Source organism: Ostrea edulis, chromosome 3 (assembly GCF_947568905.1).
Source record: "Ostrea edulis chromosome 3, xbOstEdul1.1, whole genome shotgun sequence".
Taxonomy (NCBI): Eukaryota; Metazoa; Mollusca; class Bivalvia; order Ostreida; family Ostreidae; genus Ostrea; species Ostrea edulis.
The window spans coordinates 70,256,691-70,277,877 of record NC_079166.1 but is presented as its reverse complement, the minus strand read 5'-3'; the positions used below and the strand labels follow the sequence as shown (position 1 = coordinate 70,277,877).

Here is a 21,187-nt window from a genome sequence, read left to right as displayed (position 1 = left end):
ATGTCCCTCTGTATTTTCATAGCTCTCTGGACAAGTAATGCGAAAATAGGAGAGAAAAGTAAGCACACCATGCCACACCTCCTCATGATCAGTTGTGATTGGGACCACACCCACCCCCCATTTCGTGGATGAGTATGGAGTTCGATGCGAGATGTCACAGATGTTACCCGTCACTGATCAGTGTCTCCATTCGTCATATTCTAGCATTATATTTTGTATGTTTCCCACGGCCATACTTGGATCTATAGAGAAAAACAATGATGTATGAATCCAGAATTTGTTTCCCAGGAGATCTACCCTGGTGATTTATTCGGGGGGGGGGGGGTGTCTAACCTATTGTCATATTGTAAATTTTGAATTCCTTAATTCATTTAACATAATCTATTTATTTTTGTATTGACCCCTACCCAGTAAATAATAAAAAAAAAATCAACATGACATTATACCTGGAAGCTTGCATCTAATCGGTTTGGAAGGAAGGGGAGGGGGGGGGGGGTGTCTCTGAGTCTATATTCTAATTAGCAGATCCTGCAGAACAATAATTGCCAACAATGCAATTAAACACAGAGCTGGCAAAATATTTTTCATTCTTAAACAGGTAAAAAGCATATATTTCACACACTACCTTGTTTAAAAGAAAGGGGTAAGTCAGATTAAACAGCTTGAATTGTTTCTAATCCCTATCCATTGAATATTTTTCAATGAACCGCACGCTTATTGTATGGATATTGAATCTTAATTCTGATTGCATGGGCTGTTTTTGTATTTCACACATACTGAACAGGTGTTCAAACTTTCATAATTTCTAACCACAGCATGATGCAATCATTTCCTTTTCGAGTGAAAATATGATGAAATCATTAACTGTCCTAATTACTACATGTAGTTCACATGTTGAGAGAGGTGTGCGACAGCCGACCAATGAAATCGCTCCATTTAGTCAACAATGTCAAGTTCGTCAACCAGTGATTATAAACACTAAGAACAAGTCCGGATTGAAATTCTGCCCGTGATCGATACCTAGCTGCAATGGATAATGGAATTTCTCCTGCGAAAAAGCAGAAAGTGGCAAACGGAACCAACGTGAGTAACATATGTCGCGTGTTTTATCATCATAATTCTCAATTTTTACGAAACATGCAATGTATACCGTTACTTAAAACGCTATATGTATGCGTACAGTGAACAGGATCTTTAACTACTGGATGGCGTCCAATTCATTGATTATTTGTATAATAACATGTTCTGATTATCGCGGCCTACTGTTAGGACAATGTTCCTCTCCTGATTTGAGTTTACATGTTCGGTCAACTAAATAGTGTTTTCAATGGAAGCGATCTTTTCTATACTCCAGAGCAGTCTAGACTTTATCAATACAAAACATTTAAAATCCATGTTCCCAATCGATGGAGAATGGTAGTACATGTCAACACATACATAAGAATTAATTGTAGGATTAAGGTGGAATAGCACTTCGTCATAATAGTTCTTAAGGAAATGCGTCACTAATACTAAGCTAAACATTAGCACTATATATTCTTTATTCCTTGGGGAATTTCCTATCTAGTCATTTTCGCGTGCCAAGGGTCCCGCTTTTCCACTTTTTTATAGAGAGGAAAAGAGCGGATCGTACGTCTTTGGCGTGCGAAAATGCTATCTCTAACAATTCCAAAGAATTTTAGTAACATGTTCTGTATATCATGGGTTCGATTTCTACAGAGGCGTTGATTATTCACGCAATGAATTTAAATAAGGTATATCATTCAAACATTTGTCATTTCGTTGAGATCATTAGTCTACGAACAATTTTCATCCATAGAAATCTTCCTAGATAGGCTATTCGTCCTTAAATTGGAAGCGTTTGAGAAGAAGAGTTTAATCAAAATACAATATCTGAGACTACAAGAAGAGAACAATTTATTAATGGATTAATGATTTGTGCATTAAATAATTTACCCCAACGTGAGAATTAAAACTTATTTCGTCGAATTTAATGAGTACGCAAAAAAAATGAAATAATAGTTTAAAGACGTATCGTTGAACTCACTCCAAAATTAATTTCAATTTCATTTGAATTAGAAGTGTTACCAAGCTAAAGAATGAATTGCAAATACCGACAACGCAGTACCACTCGCTTATCTCATTCAGCTGTCTAGTTTGTCAGAATAATACATATATGTGTTATTTATTATTACTTGGTTATAATGTTTGTCTGAAAGCACTGACCCCATTTCTGGCCACGAAATTAGCTGTGTGAATGCCATCACGCATGTACGGCCGTGCTTATGAGCATGTTCACTTCTATTTGTATGTAAACATATAAACACAATCTAATTTTGTTTTTCATATTGTATGTCATTTAGGAGCTTGTAAACACGTTACTGTTTTAAACTCAAATTAAAATTCCATTGCATTGAAAATAACAAAAAAATATAGATAAAACAAACAATATTTATGTACTCGGCTGAAAACTATACAGACGCGATGTTCTTTTTTCCGGAAAGATAATTAGGCTCATGGATTTATGTTATTTACCACGTACACAGTGTACCTTAGCATTATTTACAGAGGCATTAGCTGTGAAAATGGTGGCAACCATTTATTGTCAAAATCTCTCAATGACACAGACATATAATGTTAATGACTAATAAAAACATCTAGTTTGTACAAAAGACAAGAGAAACCTAAGAAAACTACGTTAGATAACGGCTTTTAGTGTTAAGACAATAATTATGTAATCACCAAATTACACATTCATGTGCAAGTTCTGGGGTTAAAAGTGATTGAAACAATTAAATACTGGTGTTGTTACTGTAATATATAATATAGAGCAATTTGCATTGACTTCAATTTTTGGTGACAAAATGACAGCTAATGCTCCTTTAAGATTCGAACACAAGATCTCACAACTCGTTGTGTTTTCATTTATATAAAAAGAAAATACCTAGATTCCCGCAAAAGTCTGACGCGTACCGTAAAGCGCAAAAGCACCTACACATTTGTCATACGTTAATGACCGCCAGTCTAATGAGTTGAAAGTTTTTTATAGTAAAGAAAAGAGGATTATTATCTACCCTTGCCCCATGATCCCCTGAATTTAGGTATCGGGAATCCTAATAAAGATGAGGGGATAAATTATGGCAGTTTTCATAAACCAGAAAATCCAATTCACTGACAGCCTTTTCTCAGAGTTAAAAAAAAATAACCAAACTTCCCAAATGACCAAAAAAGAAGACATAAGTTAAATCGTGAATATTTATGATGTGTTTTTGATTTGACAAGCTTAAAAGAAGAGCTATTAATAACAACTGTGACTAGTTTACAGCACGGACAGTTAAATAAATCCCTCCATCAAAAGTATTGTTTCTCTCCCCTTTAGCCATCCACCAGTTTAACGCAGGGTAAATAGTACACATATTTCATTTGTTTAGCAAGAGATATGAACATTTGAAAGATTGGACATTCGATCGGCAAATCATTTTAACCGAGTGTTTAAACTGGATGTTCCCATATTGGCATTGAAGTCATCAGGCACAAGAAAAAACATCTGCTTTAAAAAAAAACAACAAGAAAGAGTTTATGAGTCCGCACATTTCTCAGGGTCGGTCGAGAAAAAACCCAAACGAAAGTCTGATATAGGCCCAATACACACATGAACATTGCATGATTGAACCGAATGATAAGTCATTGTCAATAACAATGTCTGATGCATGCGAATATTCGGAGTCGGAAGTATTTCCAGAATGTATGGTAAAACTGAAAAAAAAATCACCGGTCAATTCCGAATTGAAGAAACCTGGGGTATTTAATTGTTTTGGTAACCTGCGAAGAATACCGACGGTTAGGGATCACATCTTGCCCTTCGTCTACTTGACGTCGGGCCCATTAAGCTTATAAGACAAGCCCGCTTTTGATGTAAGTCTCACTTTTAAAGCAACATACAGTGACATGTGAGACTTAGATCACAGGTGAGCTAGTCTAAGTTCTATGGCCCGGGAATCTGTCTCGATAATCATAAGCTGAGAACAGAATTAAGTAAATTTCAAGTAGATCTCATTCATGAAATATTGACATTTACGATAAATCAATGCAATTTATTTTGAAATGGATTTTAGTATGCATGATTCAAAATGTCCACAAAAAGTATTGGTGTAATCTTAGCAAGGTAAGGGTATATGTACAAATTCACAATTCTGACCTGAATATGTTATCAGTTTATGGTCATGAAGCCAGAGTTTGCGTTGTATCCTTTTTATGTAAGATAGTACATTGCATTTATTAAGAGCGGAGATCCAAAACAAATCTGAGAGAGTATAAGCGCTTTTAGGCACGTAGCGTCGTTTTTCAGAGGGGTGGGGTGGGGTGGGGGTGGGGGTTGGGTGTCAACCGATACATCCAACGTTGCATGTGAAAATAACAGAATGTAAACGCTGTCAAAAACGCCCTCCCACGTTACTACACAAAACGTGCCTGGCTTTAAATGAAACCAAACACAAGCGTTTACAATACAACAAAGAAAAATCTGAATAAATGTACATGTATAGTGAATGTATATAAGTGCTAACAAAACTGAGTATTTTTCAGAACGATGCAAAGTCGGAGAAGAATAGTGGTTACCTGAAGGTACAGAAAGACCCGGAAAACAGCGTCAGTTTACTGTTCTCTCTCCCCGAGAAAGTCGGCGCACTGGCCCAGGTTCTGAAAATCTTTGAGGTATGTTTTACTCTTTAAAGAATAAGAATCGAATCCTGCGCAGGAGTACAGAGAAAAATATCCTCTAGGCGATATGTGAATAAGAGACATTAATAAAAATTTACATTCTCAATGTTTTTGCCTTTAATATCTCTACAACTTGCAATGATAGCCATTTCCTCATGAATGCGATGCAGTTGTGAAAATTAATTTCATTTTTGAGAAGACATGAGTATGAACAGCAACGCTCCACGACAGAATATTTATCATGAAGCGTTAACACGTTTCATGAAGTATGCAGACTTAAAGCATCGCAGTTCATGCTCTCATGTATTTTCATTCTTAAATGAAATACAACACTTCATGCCAGCATGATTTTCATGAAGTGCTAATGCGCCTCTTTCTAAATATGCCGGCGTGAAGCGTCGCAGTTCATGCTCTCATGTATCAGGCCCGTATCCAGACTTTTTCAATGGGGGGTGCATAAATTTACGGCGAACGGTTTGGGGGTCCAGGGCGAAGCCCGGTGGGGGGTCCTGGGGAAGCCCCCCGGAAGCAGAAGCGAAATAGAGAAAAACAAGGGTAAAAATGCTCTATCCTGGATGCAATTTTTGCTTTTTATTTACTTATTTAATACTCATAAATATGAAAGAGGAAACATACTAAAATTGGTCATCGCATAGGCAATATGTATTGAATTTATTTCGTGATATTCCTTACTGTGAAAGTAAAAGCTAGGGATTTTAGAAAATATTTGACTTTAATAGTGCTTGATGATTTACACAGCCGACTTTAATAGTGCTTAATGGTTTTCACAGGGGGGTGCGTTTGCACCCCCCGCACCCCCCCCCCTCGGTACGGGCCTGTGTATCCCCTACCCCAAAAAAATCTTAAATAACTGTGGAAGAAACCATATATATATGTTGTTGGTTGGTTGTTTTTCAATAATAATAATAAAAAAAAACAACAAAAAAAACAAAAAAAACAAAAAACAAAAACAAACAATGAAAAACAAGTTATGAAAATAAAAGTAGATAAAATGCGATAATTACTTTTACTTTGTCCTTTACTACACCCGACCTTCACAGTAACTGTATGTATTTATCCAAGAGAGAATTATAAGCAAACCGTACATAATAATAATACCATATTTATATAGCACCCTTTTCATACACTATGTACGCTCAAAGGTGCTTAAATGTAGATATTCTGTAGATTCTCTCCTTGTTTCTGAAATTGATTTACAGAAATACATGCATTAGATTTAGAAAAGACCCACAACAAACGCAACCTCTGACATGAATTAGTTCATTGATCGCCAATAGGTACATCAAGTTAACCTACATCACATTGAATCCCGGCCTTCCAAACAAAGCAGCACCGAGTTTGAGTTCTTCGTGAGCTGTGACAACAAGACTGGCGGTCTGAAGGAAACATTGGACGAAGTGAAAGGGATTGCCAAAACATTCCGGGTCTATTCAAGGAAGACTGGTGAATATCCTTCGGAAGATGTCGGTAGGTGGCGCGGCGTATTGTTTGTGTTAAGTTCATTATTCTTAGCTGGACGAGATGGGTCTCCAATAATGTAGGACAATTATCTCCGAAACATGCAAATACACCTCAAACCAATGTATTCAATATGTCCAAGGATATTAAAACCCATTAAACTAAATAATGTACTTTTGTTGAGGTGCTAGGCTATCAATATGTTTTAGAGGTAATGTTTCTCTGATAAAGAAAGGTGAGCTGAAGCGCAGAACTCCTTTAATACTCATGTGGCGATAGTATATAAACTGATGATCACATTGGGAGATGCTTTGCTTAGTTTGAGACGAAGAACTAATGCTAATGACTAAAACCCCACAACAATCTAGTAATATTTAAACTTGAAACATAGGAAAAGAATCAATATAAATGTGATATGATATTAAAAATAGATCAAGTATAATCTAATTCTAAGAAATGACGCTATGAATACGTAAAGCACGGATGAAGTACCAGTAAATTTGATAGTTGTAAATGGCTACAAATAACGCATCAAATCACTGTTTCCTATAAGCCATATATATCACAAGGGATTTATTCAAATATTCACGGCACGCGGTTGTGACCGGTCAACAGGGGGTGCTTACTCGTCCTAGACACTTGATCCCTATGGAGAGCCAAAGAGTTCAATATTCTATCTTTGTAATTATGTATTTGTTGTTACTAAATGCGCCATTGGTTCAATGTAAAATAGAAAAATGTTAATCGTTATCTTGACATTTGTAGTACATAACGGTATATTCGTTATTTGAATGGCGTAAGATGTAAAGGAATGTAATGTCTGTGTAGATGCGTAACAAGTGAATGCATTATTCATTCAATGTAAGTTTGAAATTAGATCTTCGTCATCCGTATTTGAGCATTTGCACATTGCAGTTGCGAGTTACAGTAAAAAAATTTGGTAATCCGTCCGATGATAGTTCGACATTCGAATTTGCTCATTCGTTTACTGCATTTCAACATTTGTTCGTTGTTTTACCATTATGACGACAGAGGGCGCGCGCTACATCGAATCTTTTGGGAAAAAGATTATAGAATCATATTGGAGGACCAGTTTATGTGACATTCCCTCGGAGCTATTATTTTCCCGGCCTTTCGAAGTCCGAGGTAAATTATTTTATTTTGTGCAAGGAAAATATTTTGATAAGCAAATTCATACCATATTTTTACTATGAGTTTCATTCCTTCTGTTTATCATAAGTAGAGTTTCTTCTCCGATGATGTACTGATTAATAGAAAAATTCGATTATCTAATCGAAATGGCCCCGATTATAGATAATCTATTAAAATTTTTGATAATCGATTAATCAAAATTTAACTTAAAGTAATTTATTCTCATGCTTTCTTGATTTATTTTATGTGAATGTAACTAATTCATAAGTATTAATTTGATAAATGAATCCAATGATAAAAAAAATACATCAAAAATGCATTTCAGAATTCACCCCAAATTCTTTACCAATTCATTCTTCATTCAATAATAAACAAATTTAATACTTGAAATTAATCGATTATTAATCAATTATAGTGCGTCCGATTATACTGATAATCAATCATGAAAAAGTATATATTCCGATGGTTCATCACTACGACTGTTTAAAAGGTTGGACACAATTCCCTAACAGGGCAATTGTTACACTAAAAATGGAATTGTTACTCTTTTTTAGTGTAATTAACTGTATCCTGGGATTTTCAGTTGTTTCCCCTCTATTCTCGCGTTTGTTTTGAGTAAAAAATTAAGTGCAAGAATACTTCTACATCCTCTAAATATTTAGAGTCTAGGAAGCATATATTTACATATATGTACAAGGACTCTATATGTGGCCAACAAGGTTTATAAATAACCTCTAACAGCTAGACTATGAAAGATAATGTTTCTTTCTCTGCTTTAAACAGACAAAATGAGTGGTTTACAATAAAGAGGCTTGTCAGAGGACAACTGGAACAATTTGTTTGACAAGAGAAAAGTATCTCAAATTAAACTATATCAAAATACCCCCGGTAATGTTGATTAATGATACATTTTTAACAAAAATATAGGAGTTTTGAAATTGGGGTGTCTGAAATTGAGTTAGCTATCTTGTGGAGAGAAAAAGAAGGGGGTGATCAGATACGAAACAAGTGCTTGTGGAAAATGTAAAATTCAAATCTAGGCCATGGCTTAGGCTACTGGTTTTATGGCCTGGCCTAGTAAAAATTATGGAAAAATAGCCCGGCTGGTCTATTACATAAAAACTTTAAATATGTTACATTCAAGGTTGGCTGTCGTTTAATGAAAACAACTGGTAAATGGTAACTGATTCACTTTGTTTACAAATATAAAACCCATAGGCGTCGGAACCGGGGGGGGGGGGGGGGGGGGGGGGGGAGGGGGGGGGGGGCTAGGGAGGGGCTTAGCCCCCCTCCACTTTTTTTTGCAAAGATAGACATAATGGACATAATAACACCCCCCCAAACGACGTAGAATTTTTGTTGTTGGTTTACCCCTCCCCCACTTTCCGACACCTATGAAACCAGAATAGTTTTTGTGTGTTTTAAAATTCTTACCCAATGTACATATTAACTATTTAATATTGTGAATTACGTATTTCAGTGACAGCAATGCAAAAATGGTGGGGAAGGGGCGCGAAAACGAAAATCAATCCCAATCAAAGCAAATATGTACAAGAGTTCTTGGTCTCGCACAAATAAATGTAACGTCCCTGGTGGTATATGGTTACTAAATGGCATATACTGTTTGTTTAAAGTAAACTCATGGAAAAAATCAGTCCAGTCATCTATATTGATGCTTACAACAATGTTCTACATCAAGTCTCTGATCAAACTACTTCAGCAACACCTTTTCAACGACTTTTAGCGCCAACCGGTTAATGTTGAGTGTGCTAGACACCCAAGTAGTCCCGAGTGTTAACTGGTCCTCCTATATGATTCTATAGTCTGTTTCCCAAAAGATACGATGTAGCGCGCGCCCTCTGTCGTCATAATGGTAGAACAATTTACAAATGTTGAATTGCGCAAATGCGAATGTCGAACTAACATCGGACGCATTACCAAAACACATTTACCACAACTCGCATAGGCTTAACAAACTACAATGTGCAAATGCTCAACTACGGATGACGAAGATCCAATTACAAATTTACATTAAAAAAAATAATGCATTCACTTGTTACGCATCTACACAAACATATATTCCATTTACATCTTACGTAATTCAAATGACGAATATACCGTTATGCACTACAAATGTCAAGATAACGATAAACATTTTTCTATTTACATTGAACCGATGGCGCATTTAGGAACAACAAATACATAATTACAAAGATAGAATATTGAACCCTTTGGCTTTCCATAGATCCCACCTCTGTCATGTCCAGTGGTCCATGTGTTTCTTTCCTTAATTTCATACTCTTTATAAGGATAATGAGATTGATCTTCACTCATTCATGATAGCTTGGTGTATATGAGTTTATGATTATTGTACAATGTACATTAGCACAATAAATTGATATAATTAATTTGTTTTATTTTTGCACAGACAAAACCAATACAGGTAATATTAAGTCTGTCGTGATTTGGGATCACCATTTACTCTCTCACGGCTCACATCAATTATTTCTATATATCTATCCATTTAGTTCAGACGTTTGTATTTTGTATATCAAAATTAGACTAGAAAGAATCACTGGTGAGTTTAGCCTGAGAATGTAGAGTTGTGGGGAAAAGAAAATATGTGTTTGATAATTGAATTGTTATAGACTGTTAATTCATAACAACAACAATATTTTGTGAAAATTGTTTGTTTTGTTATCAGACTCCGCTATTCTAAGAAAAATTGAGACATTAAACTAAATGAAATAAATACATGATTATATCTTGTTCGGCTTATGTAGTCAATATCAGGATAACCTATAAAAGTTTCTAATTAGGTCCTCATTCTGAGGAGATACTGGCAGGAGGGAGGGGGTGTCATTATTGTGTAAAGTACCTGGTAAGCACGAGAAAACCCATGTGTCTGAGTATGCGACCACGACACTGTCTCGTATTCCCCCACCCACTGCGCTACGCGGACCAAAATTCCAGATCCCTAAATGAGACTAGAGGTAACACGAAGGACAAATCGTGCTCACTATTCCCATGCATGCGCACATCGCTGTCAAAATTTAATCAGTCTATAAGAAAGCGTATTATAATTTTTTTTTATCTAATAGGTTTTTATGTGATTTTGTGCACTCACTACTACACACACACACACACACACACACAAACAGGACATATTATGACTATAGCTAACATTGTTTTGTACAATTAATCATCATGCGTTTGATATTTCAAAGTCGTGTAAATATAACACACATTCTAATGCTTTGTGTCCTGATCGAATTGAAAATTTGGGGAAAATATAAAAATCCCTTTCTTATAAGAGATATGTCGAGACCGAAGTATGTTCTTAAGGTATTGACAAAGACAGCGTTTTAACATGCCCGCTATACTAGAATCTATTAATGAACTTCTGATATATCTATCTTGATGTATAATAAATGAATATGGATCTATGAATGTTCCAAATATGTATTATAATTTAAAATGTGATAAAATGAACTAAATACTACCTTGTACTGTATTGACTGCAAGATGCAAATATTTAAGTTCATGTCTATTTCCCAAACCCATCTGACCTTCGGGCTGTGTACCTTCCCTTCTGTATTAACCTGATGATACATGTAATTTTTCTCCCTTTATAATCCACAATACAAACCTGTGATTATCTTGCAATCTTACCAAGAATCTGAGAAGTCCACCGTAGTCTAACAATATTAAAACAGAAGTCGACCTTTGGCATTCTGAAAGTATGAAATGGCTGTACAATTTGCAAGAGACAGAGAAATCTAAAATCACCAACATTAATTTTGTAAGCGCAATACAGAGAGGGGGCGTGGTGTCGTGGTGTTTAGTAGTCAGGTGCACGTGTGATTTCCTATACAAATGATTTCTAGAGATCCTCAATGTATTGATTGATTTATTATGGGTTTACGCCGTTTTGGGAATATTTCAGCCATTTTACTGCAGGTTAGAATATTAAGTTTTATATCATGTTTATTTCACAGAGCCTAAGATATACATGCATACTTTTTACATATATGATAGAAACCAATAATTTTGACAAAATAAGGATGCCCCAAATGTTAGAAAAACAGTGTGCACTAGCTAGCTAATATATACATGTATGTGTGTTACGTGTGAATCATGATTTTATCTACATACTGCTCTAAGTAAATTGTTTAAATTCCCCTGTAGAATCATTCATTACAAACAATGTCTTTACTACATTTTATTTTAAAACACTTTCTCTGTAGGGCAGACTCGGTTGTAGACAATATTAGTTGCTGTTGTGTCTTAGGACTGTCTTGTCCACACACATCTTCATTTTAATGCACGTGTAAAGTTGTGAATTTCTACATAGATATTTACATCCTACTGTTGTTGATGTCAAGGATACAGTATGCCATTTACTTCAACACGTTTGTGTATTCTCATGGACGCAATGTGACGAGAATCAATTGTCTGTGGCATATACAGTACAACATTTTTTTTTTGTTTTACCATGGATTAGAAAACCCAGAACAGTGTTCAAAATGAATTTGTAAATGTTCGTGATACAATTATCTGTCCAGAGCTGGGCAGGGTGATACGTGAAAAGTATCAGGGTGCATACCACGTGATCTATTGCCAAGTATAAATGTATCACCCCATAAATCCACAAATCTAGATATTTAGAAAAAAAAGTTACACACAATAAAATTAATGAATGACATTACAATATGCATACATGCTTACGTAAAATCTATCAGGGTTTATAATCAGATTTGGTACACATTTCTTATTTTTTCATTGATAATTTCAGTTCCATTTACTCTTACTACATGTATAAAGAAAGGGTTACCAAACTTATAAAGCAAGAAATGGTCTCTAGGCCTCACATTTATAGGTTCGTACATTAGTCTGTAATTTCAGAAAATAGTTGACAAAATAAGCGATATTTAAAACAAATATATTATAGATTGTACAGAAGAAGGTTATTACCATGATTACCTGTATACAGGGTATTTATATCCTCATTTATTTATAGTTTTATCTATATTTATCATATTTTTATGAATGTGAAATCATTCAAATATTTTTAAGGCTGTGCACATACATAAGGGTCGAGAGAAACACGTTCGCTCTAAAAGTATTGTCGTTGTTCAACTCGATAAAACCCGAACGAGGAGTTGAGCTACGGTATCGCGTGTCTAGAGACACACTTGACAGCAGTGGCGTGATATCACGATTTATTCTTACTTTATTTTTTTTTTTAGAATTAGCCGACTTACAACGACATTTGGATATTGAGTACAAGAGTGTGTATGATAATATTTGTCCACAAACGACTTGATTATATTGTTAAAACACAGTATATTTTGGCTGTGGTGTAGATGCAGCGTGTACAGTAATGGGACAATGCTAATATATGCAAATGTATGAATTCTATTTCAATATCTCAGCGAAAGTAAACTTCCATTTCCTGATGATAGGTGTAGTTTTTCAATTTTGATTTTCGTTAACTACTCATTATACAATTTTCATAATTAACATTATAATTACAATAAGTCATTGACTATATCACTATATACTGAATGTTGCTACGAATATTTTTTCCACAAACCATTTTAACGACAGATATCTTCAACTTGCAATTAATATTCTGAATGCATATATACTTGTTAGTCAAATGCGGAATTGTTTAGCGACAGTATAAATCTGATTTCAATTGTTTATAAATAGTGCTAAACAATACATTAGTGCAGATAGCAACCTTCATCAAATGTACAGGAAATATACAAATTGTAGAACTATCAATAATTCATGTAAAAAGTAGAAATAAGGAATCGAACCTGAGACCAGAAGGCCATGTAAATAAACATGAAAATTTAGATGGATTAATCTACGAGAAAAACAAGTTTTTGTTTTATAAATCAGTATACACTGTTATTATACATGTTGCATTGGCTGAATGGTTTCCACAACATACGTTTAATATTCTTGACTTGACCTATTCTAGTTCCCTGGTTTCCGAAGAAAATCTGCGAACTGGACAGATTTGCCAACCAGATACTGAGCTATGGATCAGAATTGGATGCAGACCATCCTGTAAGTATACTAGTATTTGAACGCAGAAGATTACCATTATCAATCAATGTCTTTCAAATATTGTTGCAAACAAATGAAAAATTGAAACATCTCAAACTTTATGGACTCTGTGGCAATGAGTAAAAAGACGAAACCAATCACGAGAATCCAACGCTGATGTACATGTAGAAGTGTAATTACTAATTTCCTAGAATTTGATAGTGTTTTTATGGTCAAACTATTGAACAAAGAAAGGTGTCTTTTCTTCAATATTTGAGTTATACCCAATTAAAGTCGGTACATATAAAACCACGTGAGATGTTTCTGTGTTGAGATATGTGAAAGTGTTGGTGAAAGCATGAGCGAATCCTTGATCGCTGGACTCTTCTGCTGACTGCACAGTAACACTGTGCACATATTAAAAGAGAAATAAAATCACCATTTGATCTACACTAAATTTTAATGAATTTTGATGTTCAACTTCTGATGATACATGTCTCACAGAGCAGTGTATTTCACTGAAAGTCGATAAGTTGATATTTCAAAGATGTATATTGCAAACAAAACGTTCATTGCATGGATAGGTGTATAGTTCTTGCAAAAGGGAAAGAAACACACCTTTTTAAGATGGGGAAGTACATGTTAAGGTGGAGAAGTACCTTTTAAAATGGAGGGTCTTTGGGATTTTATGGATTATGACAAGTTCAACAATGTAATTGGAATTTGTTACGCGAGAGAGGAAATGCAAATATGCCCAAATCACAAAAGATTTAAAAACAAAATATTTGCTACATGTATATTAACTAACCAGTGCTGAGTCCTTACTCTGTTATCGTCATCAGTGATGTAATCGTCATCGTCGCAAGCCACGCCTATTGTCTCCGTTAACACTACGTCAGTGAGGTAGGATAAGTACTACCGGACTCAGTCACGGTGGCTAGCGACGATGTGTAATCGTTTGTGTTTCATTTCTTACCCTGTAATCGTCATCAGTAGTGTAATCGCGCGTGTTTCATTTCTTACACTGTAATCGTCATCAGTAGTGTAATCGTCATCAGTACTATAATCGTGGGTATTTTATATATTTTCACTTTATATAACAGGGATTCACTGACACCGTGTACAGAGCCCGAAGGAAGGAGCTTGCAGACATTGCATTTCACTACAAGCAGTGAGTACACTCTCTGTTCAGTTCGCGATAGAAAAAAATGTTAGCATTAGTTAGCTGTATGAGGTACTTTGTTACTCCATAGCTACACTGTAATTATATGATAAATTCGTATTATACTACATGTACTTTATATCATGTCACTGTCACTATGTTGTAGCTGTAATTGTATTTAGGTGGTTATTTCTATGTTGGTAGACCTATATGTAGAAATATTCGGATTTTGTATTATTGGTGTGGTCAGTTTGTATCAATGTCTCCATGTATCTGTTTATATACTGGTACATCTGCACTAACTAACTTTCTACTTGCTTTGTGTAGTGGACAGGAAATTCCCAGGGTGGAGTATACAGAGGCCGAGATCAACACATGGTAAGGAAGCAAAATTAAAAAAAGTACCTAATATTCAGATGAAATCAATAATAGCTTAAAGCAGCAGACAACATTAACATAGACAGTAATATCAACATAAAACAATAATAGCTTAAAGCAGCAGAAAGCATTGCACTAGACAGTTGGTCTTTTCCAGGAGAACAATCTACAATGAGTTAAAAAAGCTGTATCCAACACATGCTTGTAAACAGTTCAACCATGTTTTCCCACTACTCCAAGATAACTGCGGATACAATGCTGATAACATCCCGCAGTTGGAGGACGTATCCAGGTTTCTGCAAGGTACAGATTATTACAGAAGTGTAAAATGTTAAGGTTTCTGCAAGGTTAAGTTTAAATCTTATGTACTGGATACTGTATGCAGTCAAAGAATTTCTGTTTGTAGCGAAATATTCCTTAAGAAATCCACAAATAAGTGGGTTCTGAATAATCCGGTGTAAACGAGTTTTATTGTATTGTATTTTAAATTCGTATTGAAAAAAATGTTTAATTTACACAAGTCTCATTGCTGATATAGTATTCTAGGTACGAGATAATTTCACTAACTACTCATCGTTTGTTTAAACTTGTTACTTTGTAAAATACGTAACGTGAACTAGATATCTGCAGTCATACAAACAAGCTTGATAGACGAAGTTGTTGATTTCTTAAGATCTTTTATTGTTCTATGAAATTGGAGACATGCACAGGGAGTGCTTACTTTTCCAATGCACCTAATCATAATTTGGTTTTTCAATGGGTCCGAGTTTGTCCTACTCTCAATTTTGCATCTTTTAAAATAGGATTTTTGAAATAGGTTACTGTTCATTATATTCACATTTTTTCATACAACAGGTCATCGAAAGGATAAATCTTTTTCCGATGACATTATCTTGCACATTTAAAGACTGCTTCCAAACTTGAAATGACAATGATTCGAAATTTCTCTGCAGATTGCACAGGATTCCGCCTTAGACCAGTAGCTGGTTTGATGTCATCACGTGACTTTTTATCGGGACTCGCCTTCCGCACTTTTCACTCCACACAGTATATTCGCCATAGCTCCAGACCAATGTACACCCCGGAGCCGTGAGTACTCATTCAATCACACTTTTCATTGACACTGGTTCACTGTGCACATCAGGCTACTTTTGCAATCACCTCAATTCACTTTGTTGGGATTGTGTGTGGATTTCATTTGAAGGACCTCATCATCTAGATATTTACTGACTCGTACACATACGTCATCATCATCTAGACAAAAGTATTCTATCTAATTTTGTTGTAGCCATATCCGCTAATAATGTCTCCGATTTTCTGCACTGAGCTCTTTGCATTTTTTGCTCATCATTAACCGGTACAGGGATAGACATTGTGGTTGTTTGCTCTTATTACACCTCGGCACATACCGTTCCCCATCGTCGTAAGCCTCGCCTATTGTCTCCGTAGGGTAAGTACTACCGGACTCAGTAACGTGGCTAGCGACGATGACCATTCCCATCACTTAAACCCTGATATTATATCTCCAGTAGTTTCATATTTACTGATGACACAAATGCAATATGGAGATAACGAACAGTGATCAATCTCATAATTCCTATAAGCAATGAGAGATATCTTGATTTTTTTGTTTTGTTTCAGAGACGTTTGTCACGAACTACTGGGGCATGTGCCCCTCTTTGCTGATCCAGCATTTGCTCAGTTTTCACAAGAGATCGGATTGGCAAGTCTCGGTGCCCCGGATGACTATATAAAAAAATTAGCAACGGTAATTGAATTGTAATTAATGTCACGTACAAGGTATTATATTCTGAATCATAAATGAAAACAAAACAACCCATTATGAATGAAAAAGAGATAGATAATAGTAGTGAAAATAATTCTCATCCATTCCTTCTAGTTCTGTTGGAAGTTGAAATAGGTAAATATTTCTAAAAGGTATATGTAATACATAAAAACTTCTGTTCACGGTTTCTTTGTACTGCGTTTAGTGCTATTGGTTCACTGTGGAGTTCGGTATGTGTAAGCAGGGGAATGATTTGAAGGCCTACGGAGCTGGACTGTTGTCTTCATTTGGGGAATTAGAGGTATATTGTTTTTCTAATTTTTATATCAATGTTGTTGAGTTTGATATTTGTTTACCTTTTGTTTCTCACCTTTTGTTTACTATTTTTGTTATTTGGAGTGATAATAAGTTTAAAAGGCCTTTCGCAAACAATAATCGTTCATGTATTCACTGAAAAAAGATGGTTTGTTAAACATGTGAATGTATATACATGTATATAGTTGAAATATGATAATTTTTGTTATTATTAAGAGGTGAAATTGAGAAAATGTATTTTTATCATCTAGTATTGTTTGACGGACGCTGCAGATAAGAAACCGTTTGACCCCGTGGTGACCTGTGAGCAGGAATATCCGATTACTTCTTACCAACCGCTCTACTTTGTGTCGGAAAGTTTTGAGAAAGCAAAAGAGAAAATGAGGTTCGGACTAAAACATGCTGTTCTGTATAACTAACATTACCTAGATAAATTAAAAGGAATCATAATATCTTAGATTAGTGTAGAAAGGATATGTTAGTGAATGCTTTAGGGAGATATTTAGTTACATAGTTAAATATTTTGTACACTGTATGGTTTTATCCAGGTACTTATATATTTAGTGACAAAATAAAAGCTAGTCTTTTTTATATTCTAAAGTCCCTAAAAGCAAAGAAAATATCAATATCTGATATGCATTTATTGTGTATTACCAATCGATGTTCCCTGGTTGGATAGCTATACAAGCACTACTTTTATGATATGATGGTATTCATTTTTCATTCACAGAGAATATGCCAAGACAATTCCCCGACCGTTCAGCGTCCGCTACAACCCTTACACCCAGAGTGTGGAAGTGATTGACAATAAAAACCAAATTATCAACCTTACACAGGCCATTAAAGGTCAGATTTCAAACAAAGGATCATTCCAACTATCATCGATGTATATGTATGCCCCCTTTGAACTTAGAAGTTTGGTCTTGTCAGTTTGTTCTTGTCACCGAAATTCCCCTGAAACAGCTGAACAGATTTTTACGAAACGTTTTGATTGATAAGGACTTACTGTGTAAATGTTAGACTTGCTCAAGTCTCTATGTTGTTTTTATTACTTTATCATTTCATCCAAATTTTATTGTTTCAGAAGTCTAAATATCTGCTCTCTACAATGTTGGGCATTATCAAAAAGTATTAAAGAGAGCACTGATTATTAAACATAGAGACTTGAGCAAGTCTTTGTAAATGTGCATATTCGCAGGATATCCTGATTCAATATTTCTTGTGAGTTATTCCCCTTTGAACATAGAATTGTGGCCAAAATATACTATTTAGTACTCCTCTGAAACTGCTGAACAGAATTTCTATAACTGTGTATTTGATATGGAAATACTTCGTAGATGTACATGTTTACAGGAAATTCTGATTTATTTTCTGAAAGTTATGCCCATTTTGAACTTGGGCGTTTTGTGAAAATACACTAGTATTTGGTGTAATTTGAAACCGGTCTTCAAGTCAAATGTAATCAAAATATTTCTGTTTTAAGATTTTACACAATTTACATTTCTAAACAGTATTACATTGCATGTGACTTGAGTATTGCTATCAAGTTACATGCGTGAAAATAGTCCAGTATAGCACAGAGGCATTTGGATTTGTTGTATTTTATGAATAACATTATTTGTAAATGTCATTCATTTTTGGGCGTAGAGTACGTGAGCTTGCTAACCTTTTCTTTATTTTTGAAATGTTATTTTATTATGCAAATGAATCCCTTTTGTCATCTCGGGGATAGAATACCGTGGAATAATTAGATTTCTATGGGGTTTCAATCTTAATGAATTTTGTAAGTACCTCTATTTTCATGAATTTTAAACCACAATGAATGTTTTCAATGAACATAAACCCTATCAGTAAATCAAATCCTGACTAAATTGTGAAACCTCTTCAATCCACTGAAACTGAACCCACGAATATGATTGATTCCACATCGTATTGTGCAAAAGGGTTCCCACAGGCATGTTATCGCATAGTATTATTTTACCAATAAAAAAAGGAATAAAAAAGAATAGCTCCTACTGTCGTCTGGTTATAGAAAATCATACAATTTTGTAAATCATCGCTATTATCATCTAATTTAAGAATATCATGTTATTGTGTAAATAATCCCAATTTTCATCTAATTGTAGGCGATCTTACCTTATTGGAGGATGCTCTATCAAAAGTGGGAGGGATGTAAACAATTTCAGACGATGAATAGCTACACAGAAGAAACCAGAGTGCTGTGTTTTTCTATTTGAGAACTGCTTTTCATTTTTATTGTGTGTATTTTAGAATCATAACTGTGTGGGTTTTCTTTGAGACGTATCATTCAGTTTCACCATTGGAATGCTATATGTGTCTGAACCACATACAGAAACACAGCACGGAGGACGAAATGCTCGGTTAATGTGAGAAGTACGTGTAATACACATGTAACTTTAGTGAAGGTCACTGGATGTACAAACTCCCGTAATCAAATCACCTGTAAATAGTTTGTAAAAATTGTTATGAATTTATATTTACATTTGAGTCATAAAATGGTAAAAGACCGCGTTTATTCAATTAAAAATACAAAAATGAAATGAGTAGATGTTAATGTTTTAAAGGTTCTTAATGATAAAAATAGTCTTTTATATTTGCGATATGAGTGTCGTCCCAATAGATGCAAGGTGAAGATGACGAACAGTGATCAATCTCATAACTCCTACAAGCAATACAAAATAGATAGTTGGGCAAACACGGACCCCTGGACACACCAGAGGTGGGATCAGGTGCCTAGGAGGAGTAAGCATCCCCTGTTGACCGGTCACACCCGCCGTGAGCCCCATATCCTGATCAGGTAAACGGAGTTATCCGCAGTCAAAATCAGTGTGCCAAGAACGGCTTAACAATCGGTATGAAACACGTCAGACAGCATTTGATTGTTAATAGATCTATCGTAACCTGCCATTACATATATTTATTACGAATGAAAAGGTGGAAGTAACAAACAGCGATCAATCTCATAACTCCTATGAGGAATACCAAATTAAGAATTAGGTAAACACATATCCCTTGACGTACTAGAAATAGAATCAAGTGGCTAGGAGGAGTATAAATCCCCTGTCGACCGGTCACACCCGCCGTGAGCCCTATATCTTGATCAGATAAACGGAGAAATCCGTAATCAAAATCAGTGTGCCAAGAACTGCTTAACAATCGGTATGAAATACATCAGAGGGCATTTGCCCCAATGACAGGTTGTTTTTGACAAACTAGATTGTAATAACGACCACAGAATTTGCGAAGTGTTGACTTTAAACGAGAATGTTGAAACCCCTGTAACATCAAGTTGTTTGTCAGTATCCTGATTCGATTTAAAAACTAATCATACGCAGAACAAACTCTTGCGTATCGAATCAGTTGAGTGATATAAACACCATATGCAGGTTATCTAAATGTCGCATTGAAGGCCAAGCAAAAGGTAATTTCTTCTCACGTAGAAAGTTTTGAATAAATCTGCTTCATAAGAATATAAAAACAGGTATACCAACAAAGGAGCATAATTCGTGCCCATGGGAACTGTAACAGACTGTTGGAAGATCTGATCACCAGAGACTACGAAGATATTGTCAATGAGGAATTCCAACATATTTATTAAGTTCAACTTCAGAGTGCTTGTGGGTGGAATGAGTGTTGTTTAACAAAGTGATTATATGGATGACTAATCACTAGATATGAATGTTTCCGTTTTCCAAAAAAAAAGCACGTTTTATGAGTCTTCTATTTGCAAAGCGAACGACCCGGACCTAAACACAAGGGTGCCGCAATGTTTGGATTGGAAAGTTGGTGTTTGTAGTTTCAATTTATTTTGAATATAGACGTCAAAACACCAAGTCGAACCCTTTCTTGGAAATCTATATGGGTGACGTCGGTTCATACTCAAGTTAATAGGGTAAATATTACAATTCTCCTTTTTACACCCATGTATAACGCTCCAACTAATCACATCCATTGTGTGAATATTGACACATGTTGCTACGAAGCTAAACTTCGGGAAAGGCAGGGTTACTTTGGTAAAGTTCAAATTTCACAAGACGTCATTTAAAAGTTGAAACTCTCTTATAGATTGCAACTTGTGTAACCCGCGTTCGTACATAGATAAGAACGGAAATCGC

At 35.3% G+C, this 21,187-nt stretch overlaps 1 protein-coding gene across 4 annotated transcripts; it reads left to right on the top strand.

Annotated features, from left to right (window-relative positions):
- The first annotated feature begins 853 nt into the window (after window positions 1-853).
- On the top strand, window positions 854-19,612 carry LOC125673201 (phenylalanine-4-hydroxylase-like). 4 transcript variants are annotated; one of them, XM_056158722.1, is made up of 14 exons: window positions 930-1,083; window positions 4,585-4,713; window positions 6,018-6,207; window positions 9,779-9,793; window positions 13,343-13,431; window positions 14,514-14,581; window positions 14,900-14,950; window positions 15,108-15,253; window positions 15,904-16,039; window positions 16,592-16,718; window positions 16,942-17,037; window positions 17,303-17,436; window positions 17,782-17,897; window positions 19,178-19,612. In XM_056158722.1, exons 1-14 carry the CDS (start codon window positions 1,030-1,032, stop codon window positions 19,225-19,227), a joined length of 1,401 nt encoding a protein of 466 aa, XP_056014697.1. In that variant the 5' UTR covers window positions 930-1,029; the 3' UTR covers window positions 19,228-19,612. The 4 variants fall into 4 exon arrangements, with proteins under 4 accessions (XP_056014698.1, XP_056014697.1, XP_056014695.1 ...); XM_056158723.1 differs by lacking the exon at window positions 9,779-9,793 and having other exon boundaries at window positions 854-1,083; XM_056158720.1 differs by having other exon boundaries at window positions 17,782-19,612.
- Window positions 19,613-21,187: the final 1,575 nt, after the last annotated feature.

Bases quoted from the DNA above. Each gene is read 5' to 3' on its own strand.
- LOC125673201 (XM_056158720.1), top strand. From the start codon at position 1,030: ATGGATAATGGAATTTCTCCTGCGAAAAAGCAGAAAGTGGCAAACGGA. The intron at 1,084-4,584 runs GTGAGTAACATA...AGTATTTTTCAG, and splicing joins AAGTGGCAAACGGAACCAAC to AACGATGCAAAGTCGGAGAA. The intron at 16,719-16,941 runs GTAATTGAATTG...TACTGCGTTTAG, and splicing joins ATATAAAAAAATTAGCAACG to TGCTATTGGTTCACTGTGGA.